This window comes from Mugil cephalus, chromosome 19 (assembly GCF_022458985.1).
Source record: "Mugil cephalus isolate CIBA_MC_2020 chromosome 19, CIBA_Mcephalus_1.1, whole genome shotgun sequence".
Classification (NCBI taxonomy): domain Eukaryota; kingdom Metazoa; phylum Chordata; class Actinopteri; order Mugiliformes; family Mugilidae; genus Mugil; species Mugil cephalus.
The window spans coordinates 2,811,430-2,838,242 of NC_061788.1; the positions used below are offsets into that span (position 1 = coordinate 2,811,430).

General features: G+C 40.2%; 2 protein-coding genes across 2 annotated transcripts in view; both read right to left on the reverse strand.

Annotated features, from left to right (window-relative positions):
* Nucleotides 1-7,668, reverse strand: part of zswim6 (zinc finger, SWIM-type containing 6) — a 44,710-nt gene extending 37,042 nt beyond the window's left edge. Inside the window, exon 1 of the mRNA XM_047569935.1 lies at nucleotides 6,257-7,668. Within this exon, the coding sequence (XP_047425891.1) occupies nucleotides 6,257-6,728 (472 nt within the window). The 5' untranslated portion in view covers nucleotides 6,729-7,668. The remainder of the gene's footprint in view (nucleotides 1-6,256) is intronic.
* Nucleotides 7,669-20,387: 12,719 nt separating this feature from the next.
* mat2al (methionine adenosyltransferase II, alpha-like) lies at nucleotides 20,388-26,320 on the reverse strand. The gene is made up of 9 exons (XM_047569749.1): nucleotides 25,776-26,320; nucleotides 24,576-24,653; nucleotides 24,198-24,320; nucleotides 23,987-24,099; nucleotides 22,789-22,932; nucleotides 22,487-22,705; nucleotides 22,233-22,415; nucleotides 20,757-20,890; nucleotides 20,388-20,671 (listed from the first exon to the last, which is right to left on the reverse strand). The coding sequence occupies exons 1-9, from the start codon at nucleotides 25,849-25,851 to the stop codon at nucleotides 20,569-20,571; spliced, it is 1,173 nt and encodes a 390-aa protein (XP_047425705.1). The 5' UTR covers nucleotides 25,852-26,320; the 3' UTR covers nucleotides 20,388-20,568.
* Nucleotides 26,321-26,813: the final 493 nt, after the last annotated feature.

A 26,813-nucleotide genomic window follows, 5' to 3' on the forward strand; every position in this document is an offset into this window, starting at 1 on the left:
TTACTATTTTTATTTTGGTAACCCTGGTGGTAATTTATATTTTGTTCAGAAATTAAATGCTAATTGCTTTTTTTGCAGTTAGCCTCACATTAAACATCCTTTTTTTTTCATGAATCAAATCAAGCAAATTACCTCTAAAAATACCTCTTTACTGCAATTTTCCCAAATAATGGTTTTCTAATTCCAATCCTAATTTTTAAATTCAGTGTTATGTGTTTATTTTAAATAACACGGCAGCGCTTCACAATCAATCAAAATGTCTTCGACCAGGTAGCTGCACAAAAAAATAAATAAAAAAATAAAAACCATCAAGTCTACAAAGGATATAAACTGAGAGGAGAGGAGCATCAATCTTCATTAAAGGACTCTCTGGCTGGGCGCTAAGCTAACAGCCTTTGATGGATGGCACCTTTAAGTTCCCATTAAAAACGTAAGCAGCGCTCATGAGCAGCGTCTGATTAGCACCCGGCCGTCGAGAGGTGAGCAGCACCTGCACCAGGAAATACCAGGAAATACCAGGAAGCTCAACACGGATCGGTCCATGTCCGAAGGGGGAGGAGGGGGGGAGACCAGTCCACATGGGGACCCTGGTGTCCCACGAGAGGAGGGGGACGCCAGGCTTTGACTTGCTGAGACAACCTTGGGATTAAATAAAACTCTTAGAGGCGACAGTTTAGCTAAAAAGGTGAAACAATTATTAGGTTTTCAAAACCAATTAAAGCTTCTCAACTCAAATAAAACTAAAAATATGTTCAGCTCAACATCACACGAGGCAAAAAAAACTCAATTTCCTGCCATTTTAATGCAACGACGGCCGATTAACTGCTAATTACGACGCAAACTAAACAGGATATGTATGTTTATCGAGCCGGATGGAAGGTAAACTAGTTCCTCCTCCTCCTCCTCCTCCTACATCCCCCGCTCTCTCCTCTCCCCAGAGTTGAAGGTTAATGGCGAAGGGATGCTGCAGAGGAATACAAATCAGGAAGAGACGTGGATGGATGTGGGAGGAAGACTCGACCGTTCAGCAGCTGCGACCAGAGATTACAAACTAATCTTAAAACAAGCTTTAATAAGAAGAAGAAGGAGGAGGGTGATACCGATAAACTCTATTATCTGATGTTGTCTTTAATGTTGCCTCAGATCAGAGCAACTAATGTGTGTTAATCCGCCTCAGAAAATATAGTCCCAACAAACTTTAAAAAGCTGGAACTTTAGTTTTATGATGATAAAGGTTTAATTTTTAGGTATTTACTGAGAAATCCTGAATAAATACAAACACAGACTGAGGTTCTTGGGTTCACGTGTGTCACAGTGTAAAAACATTTTTCAAAAGTGCCACGTTTTTGCCACTAGCTGCTGTCGCTACGCTAACAACTGGATTTTTTACTTTCATCGATTCTTCATAAAATTGCAGATGAGAGGCGGTGATCAGTGATGCACCAAACCAACGGCCCCTGAGGATCTTCACAGCGTCAATTAACAACTTATTAGTGATTCGGTTCAGTCAGCGCTTTGAATATGTTGCCGATACTTTATTTGAACAATTGATTTAAGAGAAAACTATTCGTCTGTTGCAGGTTTCTCCTCGAAAAGAAGCTGCGTGTTATTTAGAATTTTGTAATTTTTGCTTCATCGTGCATAAAAAATTACATATTTTTTTCTAAATCTGTTGATAATTTTAAAATATTTTTCTTTTATTCTGAATTATTGATAATATTTTTCTTATTTTTTAATAATTTTTAAAAAATGGAGTTAGTCTTTTGGTTCACTGCTAAAATATGACAGAATTTTTCCAAATAGACTTTATTTGGAAACACTACATCAATGAATGAAGAAACCCAAGTTTTGGTGTAATGTAGGTATCGCGATAGAACCAACAACCTTCAGGCTGTTCAGGATGCTAACCGCTGCTAAAGGTGGCTAGAGCGCTAACATTCCTTGAAGCGTTTAACTTGGTTTAGTTTTACATCTAAACGTCTACATGTGCAGAAACAAACTGACTGGAACCATTAGCATTCCCATTAGCGTCAACATTAGCATCTGCTCTTTAGTCTTTTCTTAAAAAAAACAACTGACAAGGAGACGACGACGACGACTTCCAGCCTCCGTGAACCCACCGACCCTCAGACTGAATTCACTAAGTGTCCAAATATTCAGCAGCTCAGCTACAGTTTCAATTTGAGCCTCTTCGCCGCAGCTACTGGTCTCATCATTAACGAAATTTCGTGTTTGGATACGAGCTGTGTTAGTTACAACTGAGCCGAGTCGACGTATTTTATGCAAATCAAAGTATTTATGTAGTTGACGAGAGGTTGTAGCTCTAAACGAGGCCCTGGAATCCAAACGAATGAATGAATGAACTAGTGGTTGTTGCTGTTAATGTTTGTTTTTGTATTTTTACTTATATACAGAACTTGAAAATGTGCTTTTAGGGGAAACTTGAGTCTGGACTCTGGTTTCTTCTCATTCCAGCGGTTATAGAAGCAACAGGCCGGTGACAGAGTTCAGGTCTGAGTCTCAAATTCTGCACCGCGGTGAACGAACCGACAGAAACGCTGACGTAAACTTACAGAACTTCAAACAGAAAGAAGAGATCTGAATGAGTTAACAGGAGGAAATGCAAATAAAAGGTGACATTTGCTTCTTAAACGTGAATATGTGAAGTTTTTGGTCTTTTTTCAACACAATTCATGAGATGAATCAATAGTTTCAGTTTCAGCTGATAAAGAAGAAGAGAAACGTTCCTGAGTGATAACAGCAACAAGTCTATATAACATCCTGGAAGTCTCGTGCAGTTTCAGTTGCATCATTAAGATGCTGCATTTTCTGCACTTTGTGCATCTTTAAAGTTTGATTTTGATGAAGTTTATTTCCATTATCAGCTCGGTTTTATCAACAAAATGTCAGATAATTATGTCATGTGAGTTTTAAGCTCCTCATGTTCCAATTTAAAACACAAACAAAGCATTTTTTAATAGAAATTTAAGCTTGTGTTTGCTCTAAAGTGACTTCAGGATAGTTCCTGGTGTCCTAACGATGCACTGGGAGCTGCAGATCACAAATCTGAGACGCTGCCTCTCGCTGGAATAAAAAGAGACCAACTTTATCTGTGATTAACACTGAGGGTTTGTTGTGGAGTGCGAGGGTCTGCAGCACATGTGCCAGTTCATTTCCTCAAGGTCTCAGGCTGCTGCTGCTGCTGCTGCTGCAGGAAAAATAAAAAAATAAAAACTCCCTCCTCCGGTGCAGCCCACACGTGGGGAGATTACATCTTTTATTTATCGCTCCTTGGCTCTAGTTTTCCTGCAAATTCCAGGCCGGGGTGCAATCAGCCAAGAAACCCTCCCTGTGTGCGTGTTATTTCTGTTTGTGAGAATGCAGATGGAGGATCCCAGATTTAGTCCCAGCAGGAACAGACAGAGGACTGGGTTGTGTATTCGCGGTATTCACACGGGGGACGGCGGGCAGCGAGGAGGGAGGGGGGGGGGGCAAAGAGCGACAGGTCATGCAGAAACTCAAGCATTCAGATTGCATTACAATTCAACTTAAGCATGCAGAGTAATGGGATTACTGGGAGGAGGTGACTCTGAGTCTGTTGAAGTCACAGGTGACAGACGGAAACGCGATCAAAGCGAGAGGAGCGCGATAAACGAGGAGACGCCCCCTTCGATCCTAAACCACGATGGTTACAGACAAACAAATAACAACCTGCCCCGTCTCACATCAGGGAAATACAAACATATTCAGCGGGAACTTTCAGCTCCGTCCAGTTTATTCTCATTTAAAGCAAAAAAAATGAGCATTTCTTTAGATCAATGAAGCAAAAACATCAACGACCAGATCTGATCACAACAAAAGCTGCATTTTCATTATTTTCTGCACCTTTAAAGTTTGATTTCTGAGACTGTTTAGGTTTGGATGAAGATTATTTTCATTATCAGAGATTTTCTTCACGATAAAACATCAGAAACGTGTGTTTTCAGCTCCTTGTTTTCTAGTTTATTCTATTTTAAGACAGAAACTATGCATATTTAGTCCATTTTATGTTAAATGTTCATCAAGAAAACAAACACATTTACAGCTAGTGAAGCTAAAAAACATCCACTAACTGACTTATTTGCTCCAAAATGCAACATTTTCATTGTTTTCTGCATCTTTTAAGTTTAATTTCTGAGCCTGTTTGATTCTGATGAGAAAAATTATTGTTATTGGTCATTTTTTTCATGGTTTGGTCGATAAAATGTCAAAAAAATTATATAAAATATTAATCAAGAACTTTTTGTTTCCTTGTATTCTAATTTATTCTAGTTTTGGATGGAAACTTTGCATGTTTTACCAAAAACTACACATATTTAATCAATGTCATGTTACATATTAATCAAGAACTAATTTAAGACAAAAAACATGTTTTTACAGCTACTGAAGCTAAAATCGACTCTAAAAGACAAGTTTGGTCCAAAATGGACCAAAACTTTCAGATTTATCACAACAAATGCTGCATTTTTAAAGCTTTCTGCATCTTTAACGTTTGATTTCTGAGAGAGTCTTGATTTTGGTGATGACAATAATGTGAACCGGTCATTTTCTTAAGGGTTTAGTTGATTAAACGTCAGAATATTCTGTAAAATATTCATCAATTACTCCAAATGTGACGTTTTCAGCCCCTTGTTTTTTAGTTTTTTCTACATAAAGACAGAAACTACGCGTGTTTAGTCAAATTTATGTCAAATATTCATCAAGAACTCTTCAATTTAAGAGAAATAAATAAGTTTTTACAGTAAAAACATCCACTAACTGACATGTCTCCTTTAAAATGCACCAGTAGCTTCAGTTTTATCGCTGCAAATGCAGCATTTTCATAGATTTCCACGTCTTTAAAGACAAAAACAAGTAAAATATTCATCAGGAACTCAAAATTTGTGTTTTCAGCTTCTTATTTTAAAGTCTATTCTGATTTAAGACACAAGCTGTGCGTGTTTTTACAAAAACTACGCATTTTTAATCAATTTTTTGTTAAATATTCATCAAGAACTCTTCAATTTACGACAAAAAGAACGCGTTTTTACAGTTGTGAAGCTAAAAATATCCAATAACTGACAGTAGCTTCAGTCTTATCAGTACAAATGCTGCGTTTTCACAGATTTCTGCGTCTTTAAAGACAGATTTTCAGTCATTTTTTATGGTTTTTCAGCTCGTTTTCTAGTTTATTCTGATTCAAAAGGGAAAAATCAGCATTCCTTCATATTTATGAAGCTCAAAACATCAGCTAATTTTACTTCCTGCCTCCAAATCTCTTAAAGCCCCAACGTTGGGGTGAAAAGATGCTTTTGTTTGCCCTCGGTGGTCGGAGGTGACGGGGAAACTCAGGGGACGCAAACGAACATGAAAATGGGAACAAAGTCACAAAGGGACAAATTAAAATGTGAAAAGGAGGAGAAAAAAAATCACGCAAAAACAAAACAAAACAAAAATAGAACAAAATCAGAGACAGGAAGGAAAGATGTGGCAGCGCACACAGGTGTCAAGAAAAACAAACCCACACCTGACTCATTTCGATTATTAACCTACAGCTGAGACACAACAACTCATTCAAACACAATGTGTGTCAGTTGAGACCCAACCCTTGTGTTACTTCCTTTATTACTCAATCACTTTTTATGTAATCGCACAAAACTGATTTATAAAAAAAAGTGACCGTTTGGCCTCTGGGTGAAGAAGAATCTGCTGATGTTTCATATCCACATCCTCTTAAAATAATTATAATATGTTGTTTTTTTTTTTAGAAAACACAACAAACTGACCCAGTTTAACTATATTATTATTATAACTATTAAACAGGTGGTAATATTAGAAAGTAAAATGAGATAAACTGTATTTATGAAGTGAACTGAGACGTGATTCCTCTTTTGTTGACGCCGCAGCTTGATTTGCAGCGTTTTCTTTACATTTTAAACTGAGCCCGGAGCTAAACGGGATTTAAATGCCCCAGTCACACATTAATGCCATTCATACGGAGGAGGAAAGAGGAGGAAGGAGGAAAGAGGAGGAGGAGGAGGAGGAAGGAGGGGGGTCAGATTTAAAGCCCCCGTCCCTCCTCCTCCTCCTCCTCCTCCTCCTTCCTCCTTTTGTCGGATCTCTGTGGCTCCGTCGCCCCTTTGTTGTCACTTTATCTCAATCCAAACAATTATTTAAATGTTTTTTAATGATTCCCCCGTGTTCGGTTTCACACACCCGGCGTCTCATCATCACTCACCGACTTGCAGGACGTTGTCCACGCAGCCGCCCTCCAGCAGAGCGATGCCCCGGCGGAAGGGCAGCCGCGTCTCGTCGCCGCTCTCCCCGCTGCCGCCTCCGCTCTCCTCCGCGCCGCTGTTGAACGACGAGTACATGCAGATCTCCCGCTCGCTCCTCGGGAAGGACCAGTACACGATCCGCCGCTGCACGGGCTCCGGGATCCGCTCGAACCGCTCCTCCACCCGCTGGAACGGCCACTTCTCCGCGACTCTCCGCGCCGCGATGTCCAGGAGAGTCTCCGGGCTCTGGGTTCGCCCCGAGGAGCCCTGCCCGGCCGAGGAGCCTCCAGCGCCGGAGCCGGAGCCAGAGCCGCCGCCGCCGCCTCCGCTCTGAGCCCCGGAGGCGGCTCGCTGGCCCTGCCGACAACCCCCTCCGTAGCCCGGGCGACAGCAGAGCCGCTTGGCCGGGGGCTGCTGTGCGCGCTCCGCCATGATAGCTCCGCTTTAACGGCGACGGAGGAAGTCAACGCACCGTACGAACGGGACGGGGAAGGGAGACGCTTCGCCACGGCTTGATTATCGGCCGTGTGCGGCCAAATCATCCTTTTAAGGGAACATGGGGGCAGGGCTTCTCCGGGGCTTGTCAAACCCCTTTGTTGACAAATGAAGGGAAGGCGGGGTCTGGCTCCGGGGCTCCGAGCTCCGCACACCGCCGCACGGCCGCTAATCCTTTGTGAGAGCCGAGGAAAAAGCGTCGAAAAGCGGGTAGTTTGTCCCAAAGTAGCTTCTCCTTCCGTCTTCTTTTTTTTTTTTTTAAAATTATTTTTATTTTTTTGCGGACGTTAAATCAAACCGCGGACGCAGAGACGAGGCTTTTTCTTTTGGCGGAGAGCCGGAGCAGGAGGACCGGGCGCTGGGAGCCGATGGGCGGTTATTGGCCTGTCAACACTCGAGCCTCGTGGTTTTGGGGGGGGATGGGGCCGTGAACGCAGCACCACCCCCTGTGACGTTTACGGTCCACTGGAATGTGGAGCGTTTAAAAAAAAAAAAAAAAAAAAACACACGGCTCATTATGGGGAAGTATGGAGGCCCAATGGTAACAATATTTATTCGCATTTGAAAATCGTCATGTAAAAAAAGTTTTAAATGAAATGAATAAAAACACGACTGATAGTGGGAATTGTTGAGGCCCAATTGTGTCGATATTTATTTACATTTTTTAGGTGAAAATCGTCATGTAAACACTAAATAAAACCACGACTGTCTCATTGATATGGAAGCTCAATCGTGGCTATAAAGAAACTAAAAAGTAATATTTTGAAGTACTAATGCAAGACTACACTGAAAATGATAAGATTACAAACATTACTATGGGGAATATGGAGGTCCAAAAGCATTTATTCATGCTATTTTGATGAAAACTATCACGTAAATAAAAAACTAAATGATAAGTTCAATGCAAAACTAGACTGATAAGATAAAAATGATTTTAAAACGACAAACAACAAAAAAAAAAAAAACAGTTTGTTATAGGAATTGACGAGATGAGGACGATTAGTGCCAATATTTATTCAATATTTAGGTGAAAATGATCAGTCTCACTGATTTTGGGGTCTATGGAGGCCCGCTGATGCCAATAAAAAAATGTCACGTTTACAAAAATAGCTAAAAAATACTTAACGGTAAGATAAAAATTAGGCGGTATGTTTTATTTATTTATTTTCTTTTTTTTTAATCGCAGGTTGTTATGGAAATTGATGAGATGAGGACCAATGGTGCTGATATGTATTTACACTATTTAGGTGAAAATGTCATGTAAAGATTTTAAATTAAATAAATAAACACTAACTGATAGTGGGAATTATGGAGGACTGATGGTGCCAATATTTATTGAAACTATTTAGGGGAAAATTGTCATGTGAATTATTTAAATAAAATACATTTAAAAAAGGAACTGATAGTCTGATTGTGGGAGTAAATAATACTAAACGGTAATAGTTGTACATTTGTAGCTACATTTTGCTTTACATAGGGGATGTATGTCACAGGCCTTTCTTGGCTTCCATCTCTCCTGCACAACAACTAACCATTTTTATACAATTTTTATAAAATTTTTGATGTTTTCTATCTTCTATGTGCATAAGAACAAATCAAATATGAAGGACCAATCAGCTATTAGAAAACACAAACTGTCAATACCCAAATTAATAAATATTTGTCAAGTACATAGGAAATGCATTTGTATAATAATATTAGAAATATAACTTAATATATATATATAATGAGACGTCATCAGTGCTCAGACCTCAGACCAGCTGCACTGAGTTCAATGGTCACATTGTTTGTGGCTCAGTTGCCTTCAGGGCAGCGGGTCGGCTGGTTAACTGCTCTCCGCTGAACTCTCAGGTGTAAATAGTCCCCGAATGAACGAGTGCGATCGAAACTCGGGAGTGAAAATGTTTCCCAGGTTGAACAGCTGCGTCCGCGTTCATTACAATAAACTGGCCTCCTGTTGTAAACGCGCTGTGCTAACATCTCTTTAACTGCCACGACTACGACCACGCAGAGCAAATTCTGAAACTCAACACGACTTTAAAGGAGCAGTTTAACAGTTTGGAGAAGCTACAGTGCAAAAGCAATGCAAACACCTAGCATTAGCATTAACATTAAAGCTGCAAAAATAAAAATGTTTTCTTTGTGTTTGTCTTTTTTAGGACGGCGCAGTATGTTGCACAGGGGGGACATGCTGCAGACGTCCTCCATCTAAAGACGCCGGATACGTCCTTTTGATCTGCACCAGGGGAACATTTCAGACACAGTTTTATTTGTGCATAAATACCCGATTTGTCACTGTAATGAGTTTAATCTGTTTTTTCTTTCCTTCTTCTTCTTCTTCCAGTTACAGTACCACCTGCTGCTGGTGCAGGACGGAGTTATCAGCGGCCTCATTTCAGCACACTCGCTCCATGCTGTGTAAATGATTTAGGCCCCTCTGGTTGAGAAATCTTGACTATTGTCTCATTTTCCCCCTGCAGACAGCATCGAAGAAGCACAGTAATGACTGAGCCTATTCGCCCAGCGTGGTGGGAACAGTGGGTGGGCTGAAAGGGAGGAAGACGGCAGCGTCGACACACAGCGATGTTGAAACAGACAGTAAAAAAACCTCCCAACAACCAACTCTGTGCTCATTTTTAAGGCGTTCAGCTGCATCTCTCTCTCTCTCTGCTGCTGTATTAAATTTAAATTTCATTATGTTAATAAGGTTCTTATCGCCTTCTTCGCTGCAAGCACATTTAATCAGCACACCTCCCCTCTTTTAAACTGCTGCGACACTTTTGTCCTTTTTTTTTTCTTTTTTTTTCACTGAAACATCTTGACGTTTTTTTTGTTGGATCAGCACCAGATTTGGTGCAAACACTCGTTTTTAAACCACTTTGGAGATTCTCAGAGTTTTACTTTAGTGGCAGCAGCGTTTAGACTATTTTTATCGATGATATGTAAATAAAATTAAATAATTTGAGTCACTCATTAATGTGACTCCCTCTAATCATTTGGGATTTTATTGTAAAGGCACGATTCAACCAAAATATTTCTACATACTATTGTCGTAGTTACGTCCGACAGTAACTATTTCAGTTCCAACAATAAATAACATAATATTTGTGATCACTCCTCGTCATCCTTTTAACATTACAGTATTTTATGGCTAACGTTACTTCTCAGTAAAGCTCTTAGCATTAGCATCTCAGCCTAGTCCTGAGAGATGTGCTGCTACTTTATTTCCCAGTGGTCAAACGTGGTATTGCACCAATAACACAAGAAAATCCCCAAACTTCCGAATATAAATGGACAAAAATATAAAATGTTCACCTCCAACTTCTAATTCGTCAGAGTCGAGAACATTTCATCTTAAGGCGTGTTAGTTTGTTAACGCTAATGAGCATGTATATAATATATAAACATTATGTTATACTATGTTAATACGTACAAAAGATATAATAAATACTTCGGACTGAACCAGGTGATGATGATGCTACATGAACCGTTTCCATGGAGATGGCATCAAATGATGCGATGTAGACACGTGTAGATCCGTTTATTGATTAAGACGTTCTGGTGACGAATCTACTGGAAATAGAAAAGAAGAAGAAGAAGAAGGAGGAGGAGGAGGAGGAGAAGAAGATGAATGAGGAGAAGAAGAAAAAGAATTTGAAGGAGGATAAACGGGAGAAGGAAAAGAAGATGGAGGATAAGTAGAATAAGCAGGAGGAGGGAAAGAAGAATAAGAAGAGGGAGGAGCAAAGGAAGAATAAGGAGGAGATGAGTAATAGAGTAGAAAAAGAAGGAATAAGGAGAAGAAAAATAAAGAGAAGAAGAAGAAGAAGAATAGGGACAAAAGTTAGAAGGAAGAGGAGAAAAAGAGTAAGACGGTGAAGAAGAAGAATGAGGAGGAGAAGAAAAATAAAGCAGAAAAAGGAGAAGACAGAGGAAGAAAAAGAATAAGGAGGTGAAGAAGAATAAGTAGAAAGAGGAGGAGGAAAAGAAGAAGAATCCAAAAAGAGGGAGGAGAAAAGGAGGAGGAGGAATAAGATGTCGTTTCCGTTTCTTTTCGTCCACATGGATTCAAGCTCAGGTAGAATAGATTTACTAGATATCTACCTCCACATAAACCGGACTTCTCCTCCTCCTCCTCCTCCTCCTTCTCCTTCTCCTCCTTCTCCTTCTCCTTCTTCTATACATTATAAAAGATATAAAAGATACAACAGACATAATGATGCAGAACTTCTTGCAGCGTGGAGCTTCGTGTTTTAAATGCCACGCTGGTATTCAACCATAAAGAATTCTTTAGGACTCGCATTAACATGATTTCTATGGTCGGACTCTCTCTCTCTCTCCTCTCCGCTCGGCCGGCCGGGGTGATAATGACACCCCGCTCACTCCTGGGGATAATCACACACACTGGGACATATGCACAACACAAACCCATAGAATCTGCTCACGCCGGCCTCATTTGCATCCTCATCAGTATGCATGAAATTTTCTCGCTCCAACTTTAATACCCTAACTGCTGCATAATACACTTTAATGAGCATAAAAGTGAGCATGACAATTAAAACTCGCATTAATCACTAAACGCTGAGGGGCGGGGATGAGATGGGGGAGGATACCGAGGACGGGAGGAGGGGGGAGGAAAATAGTGAAAAATGAATGGAAACCAAAGAAAAGCAGAAAGGTTATATATGTATAAATATATATATATATATATTTAATGTGGCGTCTCCACGGAAACGTGCACAAACCTCTCTCTTTCTGTTAACTCTCCTTTATCCTTCTATCATTTCCTGTTTCCACCCTCTCTCCCTTTGTTCCTCTTCCTCTTCACAGACTGACAGCGAGTATCGTTCACAAAGAGGATTACATTCTCCGGTAATGAAAACCTTTACTGTACCTCCCCCCTTCCCTTCCCTTCCCTTCCCTTCCCTTCCCTTCCCTTCCCTTCCCTTCCCTTCCCTTCGCTTCCCATGCACAGATGATTTGGAGGTTATGAATATTCACGAAGCTCAGGTGTCAATTTTATGCCTCTTTTTTCCACATGCATTTTCTATTTATTAAATAACCCACATCGTCTCTTTTCGTCTACATTCTCGTCTGATGAGTGCGGATGAGTTCAGCGAACAAGGCCGATCAGCTTTAGCTGAATTTCAAGAAGTTTAAACTGGACTTTTAACAGGAAATATAGGTTAGCGTAAGTTAGCATCTGGTAGGTTAGCATTCGTTTTGAGGCCCAAAGAGGTCCCGAAGAGACTCTTTAATAATTCACACGTAGCATGTTACGCTACAATCGAACCGTGTGATGAAAAGATTTTTATATCAATGTTTTAACAATAACAAAGGGTCTTAAAAACATGTGATTATTAAATTATTTTAGTACAAACTTACTACAAAGCTGAATTTTAGTCGATCAGATCAGATTAGATTAGATGGTTTGGATGGAGACCTGGAGGAATCTGGAGGCCAAGTCAACACCTTTAACTCGTCGTTGTCTTTTTCTGAACCATTCCTGAACCAGGGAGCATTTTCCTGCTGAAAGAGGACACTTCCATCAGGGAATATTGATTCTATAAAAGCGTGAACATGGTCTACAACAATGCTTAGGTAGGGTGTTAGATGTCCAAGTAGCAATCAGTCCATCAAGTCCTTCCACTTGAGTGTTATTTTCCTGCTTCTAACATCAACTTTGAGGGACGAAAACGTTCACCTTGCTGCTGAGTGGTCATAATGTTATGGCTGATTGGTGTAAACAATTACAGGAAGTTTTAAATATTTCACTAACACCTGCAGACACGCTGACCTGAACGTGAATTATCTGCTGCAGACTGTGTGATTTACTGCATCCTTAAACGTGTTAATTACTGCAATTAAACGTAAAGATGCACACGCACACACACACACACACACACACACAGTTGTGTTTCCACCTCCTCGTCCTTGCATTCATTTTCATGAGAACGACGCCGTCATACTAAAAGTTTCATACTAAAGGTTTGTGTTAGGAGGCGCTAAAAGGGACGGTCCCCGTATTGTTGTGTTTACACCAGCATCCCCACAACGTTGGGTGAACACACTCGCACAGAGTCCGAGAGTCCGTTTTTAGGTTGTTTTTTTTTTAGGTATCAACTGAAACAACTCAGAACCAAGTGGTATAGAAACTGCACCTGTCAAATTATTACTGCAATCGGTTCTTTTTGTGCTCAGATCTAGAAACTTCTATGGTTTTGTTGGCAGCCGAACACGACCAGTCGCTCCCATCGATAACTTCATGTAATATATAAACAGCTGCTAGGCTAACTGCTAAGCTACTCATCCTCTTTGTGTTAAAACAGTTGTTGTTAAGTAAATTGTTTTCATCGTGTTGTAGTAGGCAGCTTTGTATGCTAACGCTAACTTGCTCGCTAATTTTACCTCCGTGTTTGATGAGCTGATGGTTGTGATGTTGAACATTACACAAATATTACATTGTTTGACACGTTTGAACTGTTATTCAATCACAACATTTCATTCATTTTAGTACTTTGAAAAAGGTATTGTGTAAAACTCTCTTGAATGCACTGCAAAAAGAGAACTATTTCAAGATTTTTTCTCATCTCACTGGCAGATTATTATTATTTCTTTTCTTAATACAATATGATTTGGTTGTATATAAGAATATTTTGCTTCTTTGTAGCGATGCTGTTTTTGCAGTGTGGGGACGAGTGGTTACATTTAAACAACTGATTGCTTTCTATTCACACGATTAATAATGAATGAAGTGAAAAAAAGAAGAAGAAGAAGAATCGAATGAAGTACTCAGCTCTTATCGGTATCGAACATTTTTCCTCTGATGTGATCTGATCACTCAGGACGGATGTTAATGCAAAGTCTGAACACATAGATTGACTGATTGAGCTTTATTTATTTAGAATATATTCAAAAGAAAAAGATAAATAAAAAAACGTAGAAGAAAGAAACATGCAAACACCTCTTCTCCGTCAGTTATTTAACTTGAACGCTTCCATATTTTACAAAAGGGAAACAGTTTCTACACATTTCAGTGATGTGACAAGAAACAAACAACAAACAAACAAAACAACAACCAACAAGATGAGGCAGCAGTTCTTATTTTAGTGCGATACTTCCTGTTTCACACGTTTATCTACTTTTTTATTTCGTCAGCTCAGACGGAAATGATCCAAATATTTGTAAAAGTAAAAATTGCTTATGCAAAGCAGAGGTTTTGTGGCATGTTTCGTCTCTCGGGTTTATCTTTAGAGCCTCTCAGTTGTATTTCCTTCCTCTTCACTTAAATAGTAGGTGAAACAGGGACAGAGGAGGAGACGGAGGTAGAAAAAAAAATAAATAAAGAAAGAAATAGTGACCCAGAACCTCTGGGTATGTCACGCAGCAATTTAAATTAATTTGAGACTGGGATACGTCTCCGAGCCCATCATTTAACCCTCATCGCCATCTATGCTCCTTTCAATTACATGAAGTCGTTTTAAACTGTTCTCAAACCGTCTCCCCTTAAAAGTTTTTTCTTTTTCCTGAGTGTGAGGAAAGATTTTTTTTTTTTTACCCCTCAGAGGGGCGAAAGACAGCGAGGGCATTTTAAGTGCGTCCCATCTGATCTGATCCAGTGGGTTTTTGCGTCGGTGGTGAAATTGATCCCTGTGGTGGATGCGCTGACAGGCCCGAGGAGCCGGGCGAATTAGGAAGGGGAGAAGACGAAGACCAAGACGGCAAAAGCCTTTCTGTTTGTTCTGCCTCTAAATAATACAGCACGATGACAGCCAGCAAACAAAGGCATTTGTGTTGAGGAGCAGTAGCGATACCGGGGATAGGGCACGACACGGAGGAACGCTTAAATTACAGATGAGAATGGAAATACTCCTTTTTTTTCTTTCAAAGGTTTTTGTTGTCTGTTAAACATTGATGTTTAAACAAGGATGTGTCAGTGTCTTGACGATCGAGGACTAAAAAACGACTGGGATGGACATTTTTCAAACATTTACCAGCATAAAATACACTTTTATTTATTTATTTCTTATTATTACTTTGCTTCAGGCTGAGAAAAACAAATGTGATTGTGACTAAATTCCTTAAACGAGATTAAATGTGTGAAGATTTAGAGCTAAATAACTGAAGGCAGTGCCACCCTATATATATATGTATATATATATATATGTGTGTATATATATGTATATATATGTTGCTGTAGGATTTATTCTGCCTTTCTTTTTTTTAACATTCATGCATCTGAAAAATAATTGAAAGGCCTGCACGCTGCTGAATATTTCATTCCCCCCGCCACCTCCTTTCCCAAATTTTCACAGGCTGAACGATGGCTTTTGCACCCCAAAAAAAGAAAGATATGAATTTTTTAGGGCACTTTAAATAATTAAGGCCAAAGTGTTTGGGGGGCAGCGCAGCCCTGATAAACTAATCTGAGCCACGAGAAAGAAAAGGGTAGGAAAAAAAAAAAAAGGTCAGAGCGGGACATTAGAAATTTATTATTTTATCAGCAGCTATTTATTATTAACACAGAGAGATCCCATTAGCATTCATAGACAAAGGGACTCCTGGGAGGATGCCCTGTGGATTTCAAGGTGATACATTAAACCAGAGAAGTTAAAGGAGGGGAAAGTATCCGCTCCAGCCCCCTGATCTGCATATTAGCCGACATCCTTCAGCGAGACGAGTCAGCGGGATTTCTCGAGGTGGATTTTGCGAGCGGATGGATGGCAGATTTAGGACGTGGAAATGAATCGCTGCGACTTCGCAGAGTCACGTACCGAACGCTTGTTGTCGTCAGAAAGTCGTGAGGACACGGAGGTCGGGAGCTTTTACCGACTTTTAGACGCAGACGCGATATGTTTAAAAGGGCGGCAACGTCCACCGCTTTGATCCAGAGTTTAAATAATCTGATTTGCATGATCAACAAAAAGCATAATGACACAAGCAAATCCACCAAGGAATGGTGGAATATAAAGAGGGTTATATAAAGGCAGAATCAAACAAAATGGAGTAAAATAGAAAAGTCCAGCTCTGAATTCCATCTGAAATGATAATGGGGGACTTGAAACATCCACCAAACATCGTGCAGTTTAAGAGACACTGGTCAAAAATGACAAAAATTGAAGACAAACATACATCAGAAACAATCCAGTTTCCATTACATATACTTATTTCTTTGGACTAGACTTCTAGGGGGACTAACATATAACCTTAAAGTTTGCATATTTAGTATCTTTCGCAAAACAATGGTTGGAGAGGTGAGTTAGGGGGAGGTGGAGACCAAAAAAAGAGCCAAAACACACAAAAATGGTTGTATTTGGTCCATCGCCACATAAAGTCCTGCCCAAACAATTCCACTGGATCTTTGCTGGAGCATAATCAGTTCCCAATGAAGAGACTCCACACCAACTTTCCAACATTTTCTTGACGAGGAAAAGGCCAGGCTAGCTTCCAAGCTAAGTTGAGAGCAAAAACTGAGCTAAAAGAGCGTAAATTTCAAACTGGAATGATACGACCAGAGATGTACAAATGCAACTCTTTGCAAACAGTTTTACATAAAACTTAAAAGTCTGTGCACTCAGTATCTCCTACACAAAATAATTCAAAGAGGGAAGGTCAGGCTAGCTTCCAGACAAGGTGGAGACCAAAAACAGAGCTAAAAGAGAGTAAACTTTAGACTCGGTCAGAACGTTTTCATGCACGTGAAAAAAACAACAACTAATTATTGCCTTAACCTGACTTTAACTGGACAAGTGCATGTAAACATGTTACTCCAACTAAAATCGGACGTATACGCTTAATAGGAGTTAAACTAGACAGCACGTATCACGCATGCACCACAACTGCTGCACTGGTGAATGACCCAAGAACAAAAACACCCAAGAAAACCGGTCACAGAGTGTATGTAAACGCACTGAATGCTACAATGATGCTGTTGCTTAGGAGAAGCTACAAGTTTACAAATGCAACTCTTTGCTAACAAGCGTGAAATAAAATATTTAATGACGTAATATCATCTATCGGTTTGGACAGATATTGGATTCTATAGACTTTATCAAAGGTGGAGACCAAAAATGAGCAAAAATAATAGTAAACTTTGGATACAATGATACTGTTGCATTATATTTTAGTTTAATCATTATTATGCTACTAAAAAATAAATAAATGAGTCTATACCCAACCACATAAAGCCCCGCCCAAATGATTCAATGGGATTGGCAGGGGGAAGGTTAGGCTAGCTCCCAGACTAGCTCCTAGGCTAGCTCTCAGGCTAGCTCTCAGACTAACTCCCAGGCTAGCGCCCAGACTAGCTCCTAGGCTAGCTCTCAGGCTAGCTCCCAGACTAGCTCTCAGGCTAGCTCTCAGGCTAGCTCCTAGGCTAGCTCCCAGACTAGCTCCCAGACTAGCTCCTAGGCTAGCTCGGTGGAGACCAAAAACAGAGCTAAAACATCGGCCTTAAATGAAAGATACCGTTGCATATTTAGATCAATATATTCGAATCAAGCTTTAATTCCTGCCGTAGAAGAGAAGAAGAAAAAAAAACACTTGGAAATACATTTTACAGAAGCGACCACTCGTCTGGTGCCTTGTCTGGTTTCTCTTCGGGGGTGAGCACTGAGTCTAAGACCTGTAAATTAAGAACTTTCACACCTGTGGAGAAACTTCGAGTTTCTTTGTCGAAACGTACAAAGGCTGAGTTGAATCAAGCGTGACCAGACTGAGAGGTCTGCAAGATAAAAGACAGAACGAAATAGAAAGAAAGAAAGGATCCAATATCTCGTCTGTCTGTAAGAGAGAGCGTTTGATGGGTGGAGGAGTCGTCCCCCTCCTCCTCCTCCTCCTCCTCCCCCCTCCTCACCTCCGTCTGTACACATGGATGGCCTTTATGAAAATATCCCAAAGTCAATCAAGATCTGCAAATTTCATGAGCCGTTCCTCCTCCTCCTCCTGAATTTCTTAACAGGTTGTCAAGACAATCAGAGAAGACAGAGCACTGAATCAGAAAATGAGACCGTCTCCACGTCTCTGTCTCTGTCTCTGTCTCTATGTCTCTGTCTCCACGTCTATGTCTCCATGTCTCTATGTCTCTGTCTCTCTGCGTCTCTTGTCTTCTTGTCCAGTTCTGAAAATTTCGTTATGATGGAAATTTAGAGGAAAAATGTAACAAATCTATTAGAGGACGGAGACGAACGTTTATTACTCTCAGCTCCACAGTCCTCCTCTTCCTCATTCCTCCTCCTGTTCTTCTTTTTTCCTCATCCATCTATTCTTCTTCTTCTTCTTCTTCTTCCATTTCCTCTTCTTCATCCTCCCATTCCTCCTCCTCCTGCTCCTCTTGTTTCCTCCTACTCCTCCTTTTCATATTTTTGCTCCTTCTCTTTTCTTCTTCCTCTTCCTCACCCCCACCTCTTCCTCCTTTTCCTCTTCTTCCTCCTCATTTTCAACTTTTCCTCTTCTTCCTGCATGTCATCATGCTTCTCTTCTTTCACCTCCAATTCTTCTCCATTCCTCCTCTTCCTATTTTCCTCCATTTTTCCTCTTCCTGTTTTCCTCCCACTCCTCTTCTTCCTCTTCCTCTTCCTGTCGTCCTCCTCCTGCACCACCTCCTCTTCTTCCTAAATGTCATCCTCAGCCTTCTCCTCTTTCTCCTCCTCTTCTTCCCCTTCCTCCTTCTTCTTTCTTCTCCTTCCTGATCTGATCAGGTTCAAGAGCTGTAGCTGAACCGGTTTAGAGCCAAAATGGAGGCCGGACATGTAGCCGTGAAGCTAACGTGAAGCTAACGTGATGCTAACGGCCAGTAACACGTGAAGAAATAAAAACTTTCAGTTCATTTGTTGGAATGTAAACGAGATCAAATGAAGAAATTCACTGGTTATAATTCAGAGGATTTTCTGAAGCTTTTCTCTACATGGTCCAAAAAATCCCCCTAATTTTCCTCCCTCCCTCCGTCCGAGCCGTGGAGGATTCTGGGTAATATCAGCCGCTTCACGTGAAGCCTGAAGTGGTGAAGCTCCTCTGTGACCAAATACTCATCTCCTCTGTCACCCCAAAAGAATCCATTAATATTTCAAATTAATGCAAATAACCTTAAACGATGAATAATTGCCCTCGTATCAAAATTCAATTACTGTTAAACACTGACGAGCCTCTGATTGAAAACTATGAATAATTCCTTCTGACAGGGGCTGAAAATAAGGAGGAGGAGGAGGAGGAGAACAAAAGGTTGAGGATCCATCTTTATTTTCTAGCTGTAAAAGGAACAAGAAAAATAGTTAAACTTTCAAAAAAAGAAACGTTCAAATAAACAGAAAATATACGAAATGAATCCTGGAAGATGGAAAATGCCGGTGATGAATGTGAACGTGGCTTTAAACTGAAAACCTAGCGTTAGCGCCGTGCTAGCATCACGGCTACGTGTTGATCCTCCATTTTGGCTCCTCAACATCTGCTGCATGAACCACAAACGCTTCTTTCTATAGAGTTTCTCTACGTTTATGTTCTAAAAACAAATAAAATATAAATACAAGTAAATATAAACGTCCTTTAAGATGATGTTAGAAACAGGAAAAAAAACTTAGAAGAAAAAAACAAACTGATGGAAGAGGAGGAGGAAGAGGAAATAGAGGAGAAGGAGCAGGAGGAAGAGGATAAAGAAAATGAGGAGGATGAATAGGAAGAGGAAGAAAAAAAGGAGGAGGAGAAAGAAGAAGAGGAGGCGGTGGAAGAATAGGAGGAGAAGTAGAAAGAGGATATAAGTAGGAAACAGGAAGAAGAGGAGAAAAAAGAGGAAAAGGTGGAGGTAGAGGGAAATAGGGAGGAGTATAGAGAAGAGGAGGAGGAGGAGGAGGAAGAAGACAACATAGAAGTAGAGGAGGAGGTGGTGGTGGTGGAAGTAAAGGAGGAGAAAAAAGAGGAGAAGGAGGAGGAATGAAGAAATAGAGGAGGAAGAGGAAAATAGGGAGGAGGAGAAAGAAGAAGAGGTGGAGGAAGAACTGGAGGTGAAAGAGGAGAAGGAGGAGGAAATGCAGGAGGATGAAGAGGAGGAGGAGTTTGAGTTTGTGGCCGTTGTTATTTCTTTCTTTCCTCCTCTATAAATCTGCCGGTTTTATTGAAACATCTGATTTAACTGTTCAGTCTGTTCATGTCTGATGCAACAGCTCCACCTGCTGGTGGGTTTTAACAGTAACAAGCTGATTTATACGTTTTTAATCATTAAATAACTGAAGAAATAAGTCGTCGTGAAATTAATTTTTAATCTTGGAGGTGAAATAACTGCTTATTTTTGCAAAAACACAGATAGTTTCTTAAAAGTTTAGACCACGGGACACAAGATTAAATCTAGTGGGATCTCACTTTATTAGGTAAAAGGTTGGACCCACTTTTACCTTCAGAGCCGCCTTAACTCTTCATACATTCAACAAGGTGCCTTTAACGTTATCTAATTGTCTTCTGTTTGTTTGACTGTTTATTTATATATGAGCAGGAAACGGCATTTATATAAAACTGTGATAAAGATATTTGAAACATTCCTCAGAGATTTTGGTTCATATTAGTGATGAACTGGCAAAGTGAGTGAATGTACATTAAAACATAAATCGGTTTAGTTTTTATTGCAGCCTTTTAATGGTATAAAAAACATGATTCTGATTATTTCACAGTTTTACTTCATTTTCCAAGATTTGATTTGTCTTTTTCTTCTTTTTTTTTTTTTTTTTTAATTTAAAAAATCTCAAAAAATGAAGGAAGAACGAAGGAATTTACATCCTTCTTCACGTCCGACTCAAAACACCAGAGGCTTCGGTTTTTCCCAGGGGAACTCCTTCCTGCCGAAGTGACCATAGCAGGCGGTGTCCTGGTAGATCGGCCTCTTCAGCCCCAGCTCTCTGTTAAAAGAGGAACGTCTAATATAACCCTACTATAGACGAGTTTTTTTTTTTTTTTTAAATGATAGTGAAAGTCAACACATACTTCACAATAACTCCAGGCCTCAGGTCAAAATTCTTCTGGACGATCTGGAGAAGCTCGTCTTCGTCCCTGTTCGATGTCCCGTAGTCAAACACTGTGATGGAGAGTGGATGGCTCACGCCTATAGCATAAGAGATCTGAAAGACACGCTTTGCTTTAGTTAAATGTTATTTGTGTAGATCCCTTCATGGCCGACGTCACTGTGATGTCACAACGTTAGCCGGACGCAAAACAGAGGGAAGCTTGAGGCCAACGTTTATTTTTTGTGGAGCCAAAACCGAAAAAGTAAGAACACTAAGTTAAAGTTTTATCACATACCAGCTACTGTCGGTTGAACACGATTGTTGTGAGAAAATCATCAACAACACGTGTGTTTTACTTCATATAAGATAAGATTAATATCTAATACATAATCAGTCTCAGCCTGGATGCTAATGCTAATGCTAACTGCTAGCTAACAGGCTGTTAACTGTACGTTTCAGGTGTGTCCAAGCAGAAGTTGCATTTGTGGTCCTTTTGTGTAGACGCTTGGTTTCTAAGTTCGGTTTCAAACGGTTCATGTGTGTCAAACTCATTTTTAGTTCAGGGGTCGGACCAGTAACACAACAGCTGTTTCCCATTGGTTCAATAAAAAAAGTACAGCTGCACGTAAAAAAACAACCACAAGGTGCAAGTGCAATTTCTTATTTTATCAAAAACTTTCAGCTGATATCTTCAGTGTAATTTTTGTAAATTCATCCCACGGGCCAGATTTGACCCTCTTGGTGGGCCAGTTTTGGACCCTGGACCTTATGTTTGACACCCCTGATGTAGTCCCATCATTTTCAAAATAACATTTACGTTCATGGGGAGTGAGTGTATCAGCATATTCTCTAAAATATACGTTTTCCTCATCAATTCTTCCCAAAACAGCCTGATAAAACATGCTAACCAGCGTCTGCAGGCTAGTGTGTTTGAGATGTTTTGCCTCCAGCTAAGCCCCGCCCCCGACCAGACATAGAGAAGTTGAAAATTTATAAAAACAAGATTTTAAAAAAGTACAAGGATGAGACTGATTAAAGATTATGAAGGTTGACATAGTTTATTTATTTATTCTTCTTTTGACGACTACTGGTTTTACTATTGTATTAGTAGTCAGTCTATTTTGTTGTATTATTATTATTTTTATTTGAAAGCGTTAATTAATTAATGATTGCTTGTGTAAACTGAACAGGTGAGACTAGACAAGTTTCGACTTCTTCCCAGTCCTTTTTGAACATGTGAAGGACAAATTTGTTTGTCTATGTGGTTGTTGTTGTTTTTTTATGTTTACTTTTGTCTTTATTTTAATATGTTTAATAATTTGTTCATGTTCAAAATAGAATAAATTACAAAATAAAAAAAAAAAGGGTTTTAGTTTGGCTTCACTTTAGCTGAGCTGTAATGGCGTCTATTTTATCCACAGTTTATGTCCGAAAACAGGTCAATGAACACAGTCACCTGGACTAGAGCTCTCCTACACAGTCCAGCTTTGACCAGAGACTTGGCGACCCAACGCGCTGCATACGCCCCCGACCGATCCACTTTGGAGTAATCCTTTCCAGAGAAGGCCCCTCCTCCGTGTCCCCCCCATCCTCCATAGGTGTCCACTATGATTTTACGTCCTGTGAGTCCTGCGTCGCCCTGTTATACACAAAATAATGTCAACTCACGCACGCAGCAACATCACGTCATGACGTTTAATGACCACCTACCTGCGGGCCTCCTACGAGGAATTTCCCGCTCGGCAGCAGGTGGTAGATGGTTTTATCGTCCAGGTACTTGGCAGGAATGACGACCTTCACCACCTTCTCCATCAGGTGGCGTCGGATCTCCTCCAGCGTGATGTTCGGGCTGTGTTGTACCGAGATGACCACAGTGTGGACACGCAGCGGCTCCATGGCTCCCATGTTGTCTTGATACTCCACAGTGACCTGAAGGAAAGTAACAGTGAACGCGTCATTGTTTATACAACATTAAAACTGAAATGAGTCAGTTTTCTTCTGAAGATGTTCACCTGAGATTTGGAGTCCGGTAGAATCCAAGGACACTCTCCGTTTCGTGACAACTCCTTCATCTTGTAGTTGAGTTTATGGGCCAGGAGGATGGTTAAGGGCATACACTCCTCAGTCTCATCTGTAGCGTAGCCAAACATAAAACCCTGAACGGACAAAACAGCAAGATGAACGTGAAAACCTCCAAGTACAAACAAAGATTTCCTTAAATTCAGGAAGAATCTTTGTGACTTCGATGACATCCACCAAGTTCACTTATTCACAAAAGAATCCCAGTTTAGGGCTAATTAACATGCTAACATTCTGAACTAACATGTTGAACATCATAATCCGCTGCTAAACTTTAGCATATTAGTGTTCTTAGCAACAAGAAAGCTTGCCAATAAACATACTAACATTGTGTACTAAAATGTTGAACACTATAAACATCAGCTAAACTTTAGCGTGCTGATGTTGTAAACATGTTGCTAATTAACAAGCTAACATTCTATACAAAAAATGTTGAACATCATAAACACCTGCTCACCTTTAGTGTGCTAATGTTGTTAGCATGTTGCCAATAAACATGATAACATTCTGTACTAAAATCTTGAAAATCGTAAACACCTGCTAAACTTTAGCATAGTAGTGTTTATTGGCAACATGCTAACATTCTGTACAAAAATGTTGAACATTGTCAACACCTGCTAAACTTCAGTGCAGCAGCGTTATTTATTTTGCCACGCTTAAGTTAGCATTTAGCTTAGCGCACCCAAAATTAAATCCCACATCTCAACAATGTGTCACTTTGGGAAGCATGTTTAAAATTAAAAGGACAAACCCTTAGTGACGGTGAATATATATTCTGAAGCTCAGTGAGCTGCCTTCGGTCGTCGCTAGTTTGGAAGCGCTCAACTTTGTCTAACACCTAGCTAATGAGGAAGACATCCACACGCCACTTAAAGAAATCATGTCCCTAATTAAACACGACCAACAAGTAAATATTAGAAAAAGTTCACCAGTGTGCAGCTGTTGTGAATGGAGAAATTAGCTAAACAGAGCTAAAGTTGGTGTATAGTTGCACATTTTTACATGGAAATCTACGGGGTTTGGAATCAGCCTCATGTGGACATTTGAGGAATTGCAGTTTTGACCTTTAGCGTGGACTAGCAGCTTGTTTACCATCGATCCAAAATGATTATAAAAGGTGAAACACTGAACCTGGTCTCCTGCACCGATGTCCTCCTGGTCCCTGCCTTCAAACACACAGTCCGATATCTCCTCGCACTGCGGCTCCAGCGCGACCAGCACGTTGCACGTCTTGTAATCAAAACCTGCAAAACGCAGTTCATCCAAAAACAGGTCATAACAAACCAACATCCAGAGGGGATTTTGTATAAACCTCAAGTTAACGAATAAAAACACTGGATACCTTTTGAAGAGTCGTCGTAGCCAATCTTCTTCACAGTATTTCGTACCACCGCCTGGAGATCCACTATGGCTTTAGACGTCACTTCTCCCACCAGTAAAATCATGCCTGTCTTTGCCACACATTCTGCAACAAAACAAGTCCAACGCGACACCAATTAACAGCTGGTCACTGTTTTATCTGATTCTTGGAAGCACATGCATTTGATGAACCTTGAGTCAGTGATTGTGATAAAGAACTTTGATCTAAAAGGGGCAAACACTTACATCAAAGTCATTAGTTATCAAGTGTTACCGCTCTAATAAATGAGCAGTGATAGCTACACTGTTTGTTTTTAACTTCCAAAACACCAGCTCTTTATTTTGATTGATGAAAACTTACCACAGGCCACTTTGGAGTCCGGGTCCTGACTCAAGTAGGCATCAAGTACGGCGTCACTGATCTGATCACACATTTTATCTGTGAACACAAAATCAACATTTTCATATATTAGCAGTTTCTACTATATAAGCGAACCCTGCTACTAGCTAAGTAGCACACTGAAAAAGAATTGCCTGATACACCAACTGTTTCCAAGGTTAACTAACTAAGTGCATGATAAGACTAGTAACCTGTGCTAGCTAAAACAAGCTAACTAAGGGTGTGCTAAGATCCGCTAACTGGAAGCTGTCAACAATATGACCAAAGATACTGGCTGATAGCTAGGATTTAGACAAGTGGCTACATGCTAAGATCAGCCAACAGGCTGCATGTTAAGACTAACATGCTAACTGGCTGCTAACTAAGGAAAAAATAACTGGCTACTGGTAAAAAATAAACGAATTGGCTGCTCACTAAGGATTGCTAACTTAACCTAAGTTGGGAATGGCTGCTAAAGATATCTGCTAACTGGTAACTATGACTGGCTAACAGGCTAGAAATAGCTAGCTGTATTGTAAAAAAAAAAAAAAAAAAAAAAAAAAAGCTAACTGGTTGATGGGTAAGATTTAGTCAAGTGGCTACATGCTAACACCAGCTAACTGGTTGCCTGTTAAGCTTAGCAGGTCCAGGGTGTAGCTTCTTATTTTGTATAACTACTGATTTATCTTCTAACTCCGCATACACACACACACATATATATATATATTAGAAAATGTACAACTGTTACATCAAATAACACTGGCAATGCTAACAATAAATAACAACAGTCTTAACAATAACTGATTTCGCTAGCAGTTATTTTAAGCTTTTATTTCTAATTTCAACATCACATTTATCTGTTTTCAACTCTGAATTACAATATGACGACGTACCATACTGTAACAGTAATAATAATAATAATTTATATTAATTATATTAATTTAAAAAAAAATACGTAATTGAATTTTGGTTATAATTGACCTCCATACACTCAAACGTGTTGCGTTTGTAAGTCCAATCCGTGGTATGTGCACTAATATTCGAGTTTTACTGAGTTCCACTGACACAACATTTAGTCCATACATGACCAGACATGTCCGCTCAATGCATCCATGTGTGTTTTAATGCATCCATGTGTGTTTTAGTGCATCCATGTGTGTTGTACAGTGAGTTGTACTGTACCGGAGTGTCCCTCTCCCACGGACTCGGAAGTGAACAGGAAGGTCTTCCCGCTGCGGGATTTGCTGCTCGGGTTCATCTTCAACTCGTCGGTCGCTGCAGAAAAAAGTGAAAAAATTTCTCGGGAGACGAACGTCCAAACGTGTCGATGCTGGTCCGTGAACGCAGTCTGTGAAGTCCGACGACACCGATTGTGCTGCTGTGTGCAGATTATTAACTCCCGAGAGGTCGAAGCTCAGGCGCAGTAAATCTGATTCATAAAACCGCTGCTGCAACTTTATATATGGAGGAAACGTGTAGAACTCATTTCCTCTTCGGATCTGTAAACAGCTGTGGAGGCTGAGGAGGGAGGAATGTGCACAACGAACCGGACGGCCTCAAGATGGCGATGTTTGGACACACTCTGAATTTCGGACCAGTTTTTAAACCTCCTGCACATTTGCAATCAAAGTCTAGTCTTCACTGGAAGGTTTGTTTGAGTATTTATCATCATGTGTCCACCAGATGGCCTCGGATCACCTGACTCCCACAGCTAAATGTCCTGCAGGTTCTCCACAGGTGAAGTTTTACTGAAAATACAAACCCCAAAACAATCAGATCAGGAATGTCTCCAAAACTATCTGGTGCATGTGCATGACCCTCACTTAAAACGTGATATAGATTAAATAGAAAACACCCGAATAGCAATGACATCCTGCACAGAGACGCCACTGAATAGAAATACCACAACAAAGCTCACACATTTAACAAAGTTTCTAGTAAAAATAGATCCATGCCCACTCTCTATTTGAATATTTAGGTAAAACCAAAGAACCCAAAGAGTAACGCACTGAGTTTTTACTTCTTAAAAGGGAATCTCGCAAAAAAATATCATTGATTTACATTTCAAGAGGCAACGAACACACAATTGAACCTTTAGCCATTTTATTTTACCTGGGAGACGACAAGAAACTGCTCCATGCAACGCAAAGAGAAGCAACATGACTAGAAGATGATGCAAAGCCATCAGAAACGGACACAAACATAGACAAACGAGCACAA

Coding starts and splice junctions, on each gene's coding strand:
- mat2al (XM_047569749.1), bottom strand. CDS start 25,851: ATGAACCCGAGCAGCAAATCCCGCAGCGGGAAGACCTTCCTGTTCACT. Junction 24,654..25,775: donor CGTGGGAGAGGGACACTCCG/GTACAGTACAAC, acceptor TTGTGTTCACAG/ATAAAATGTGTGATCAGATC. Junction 20,672..20,756: donor AGGCCTGGAGTTATTGTGAA/GTATGTGTTGAC, acceptor CTCTTTTAACAG/AGAGCTGGGGCTGAAGAGGC.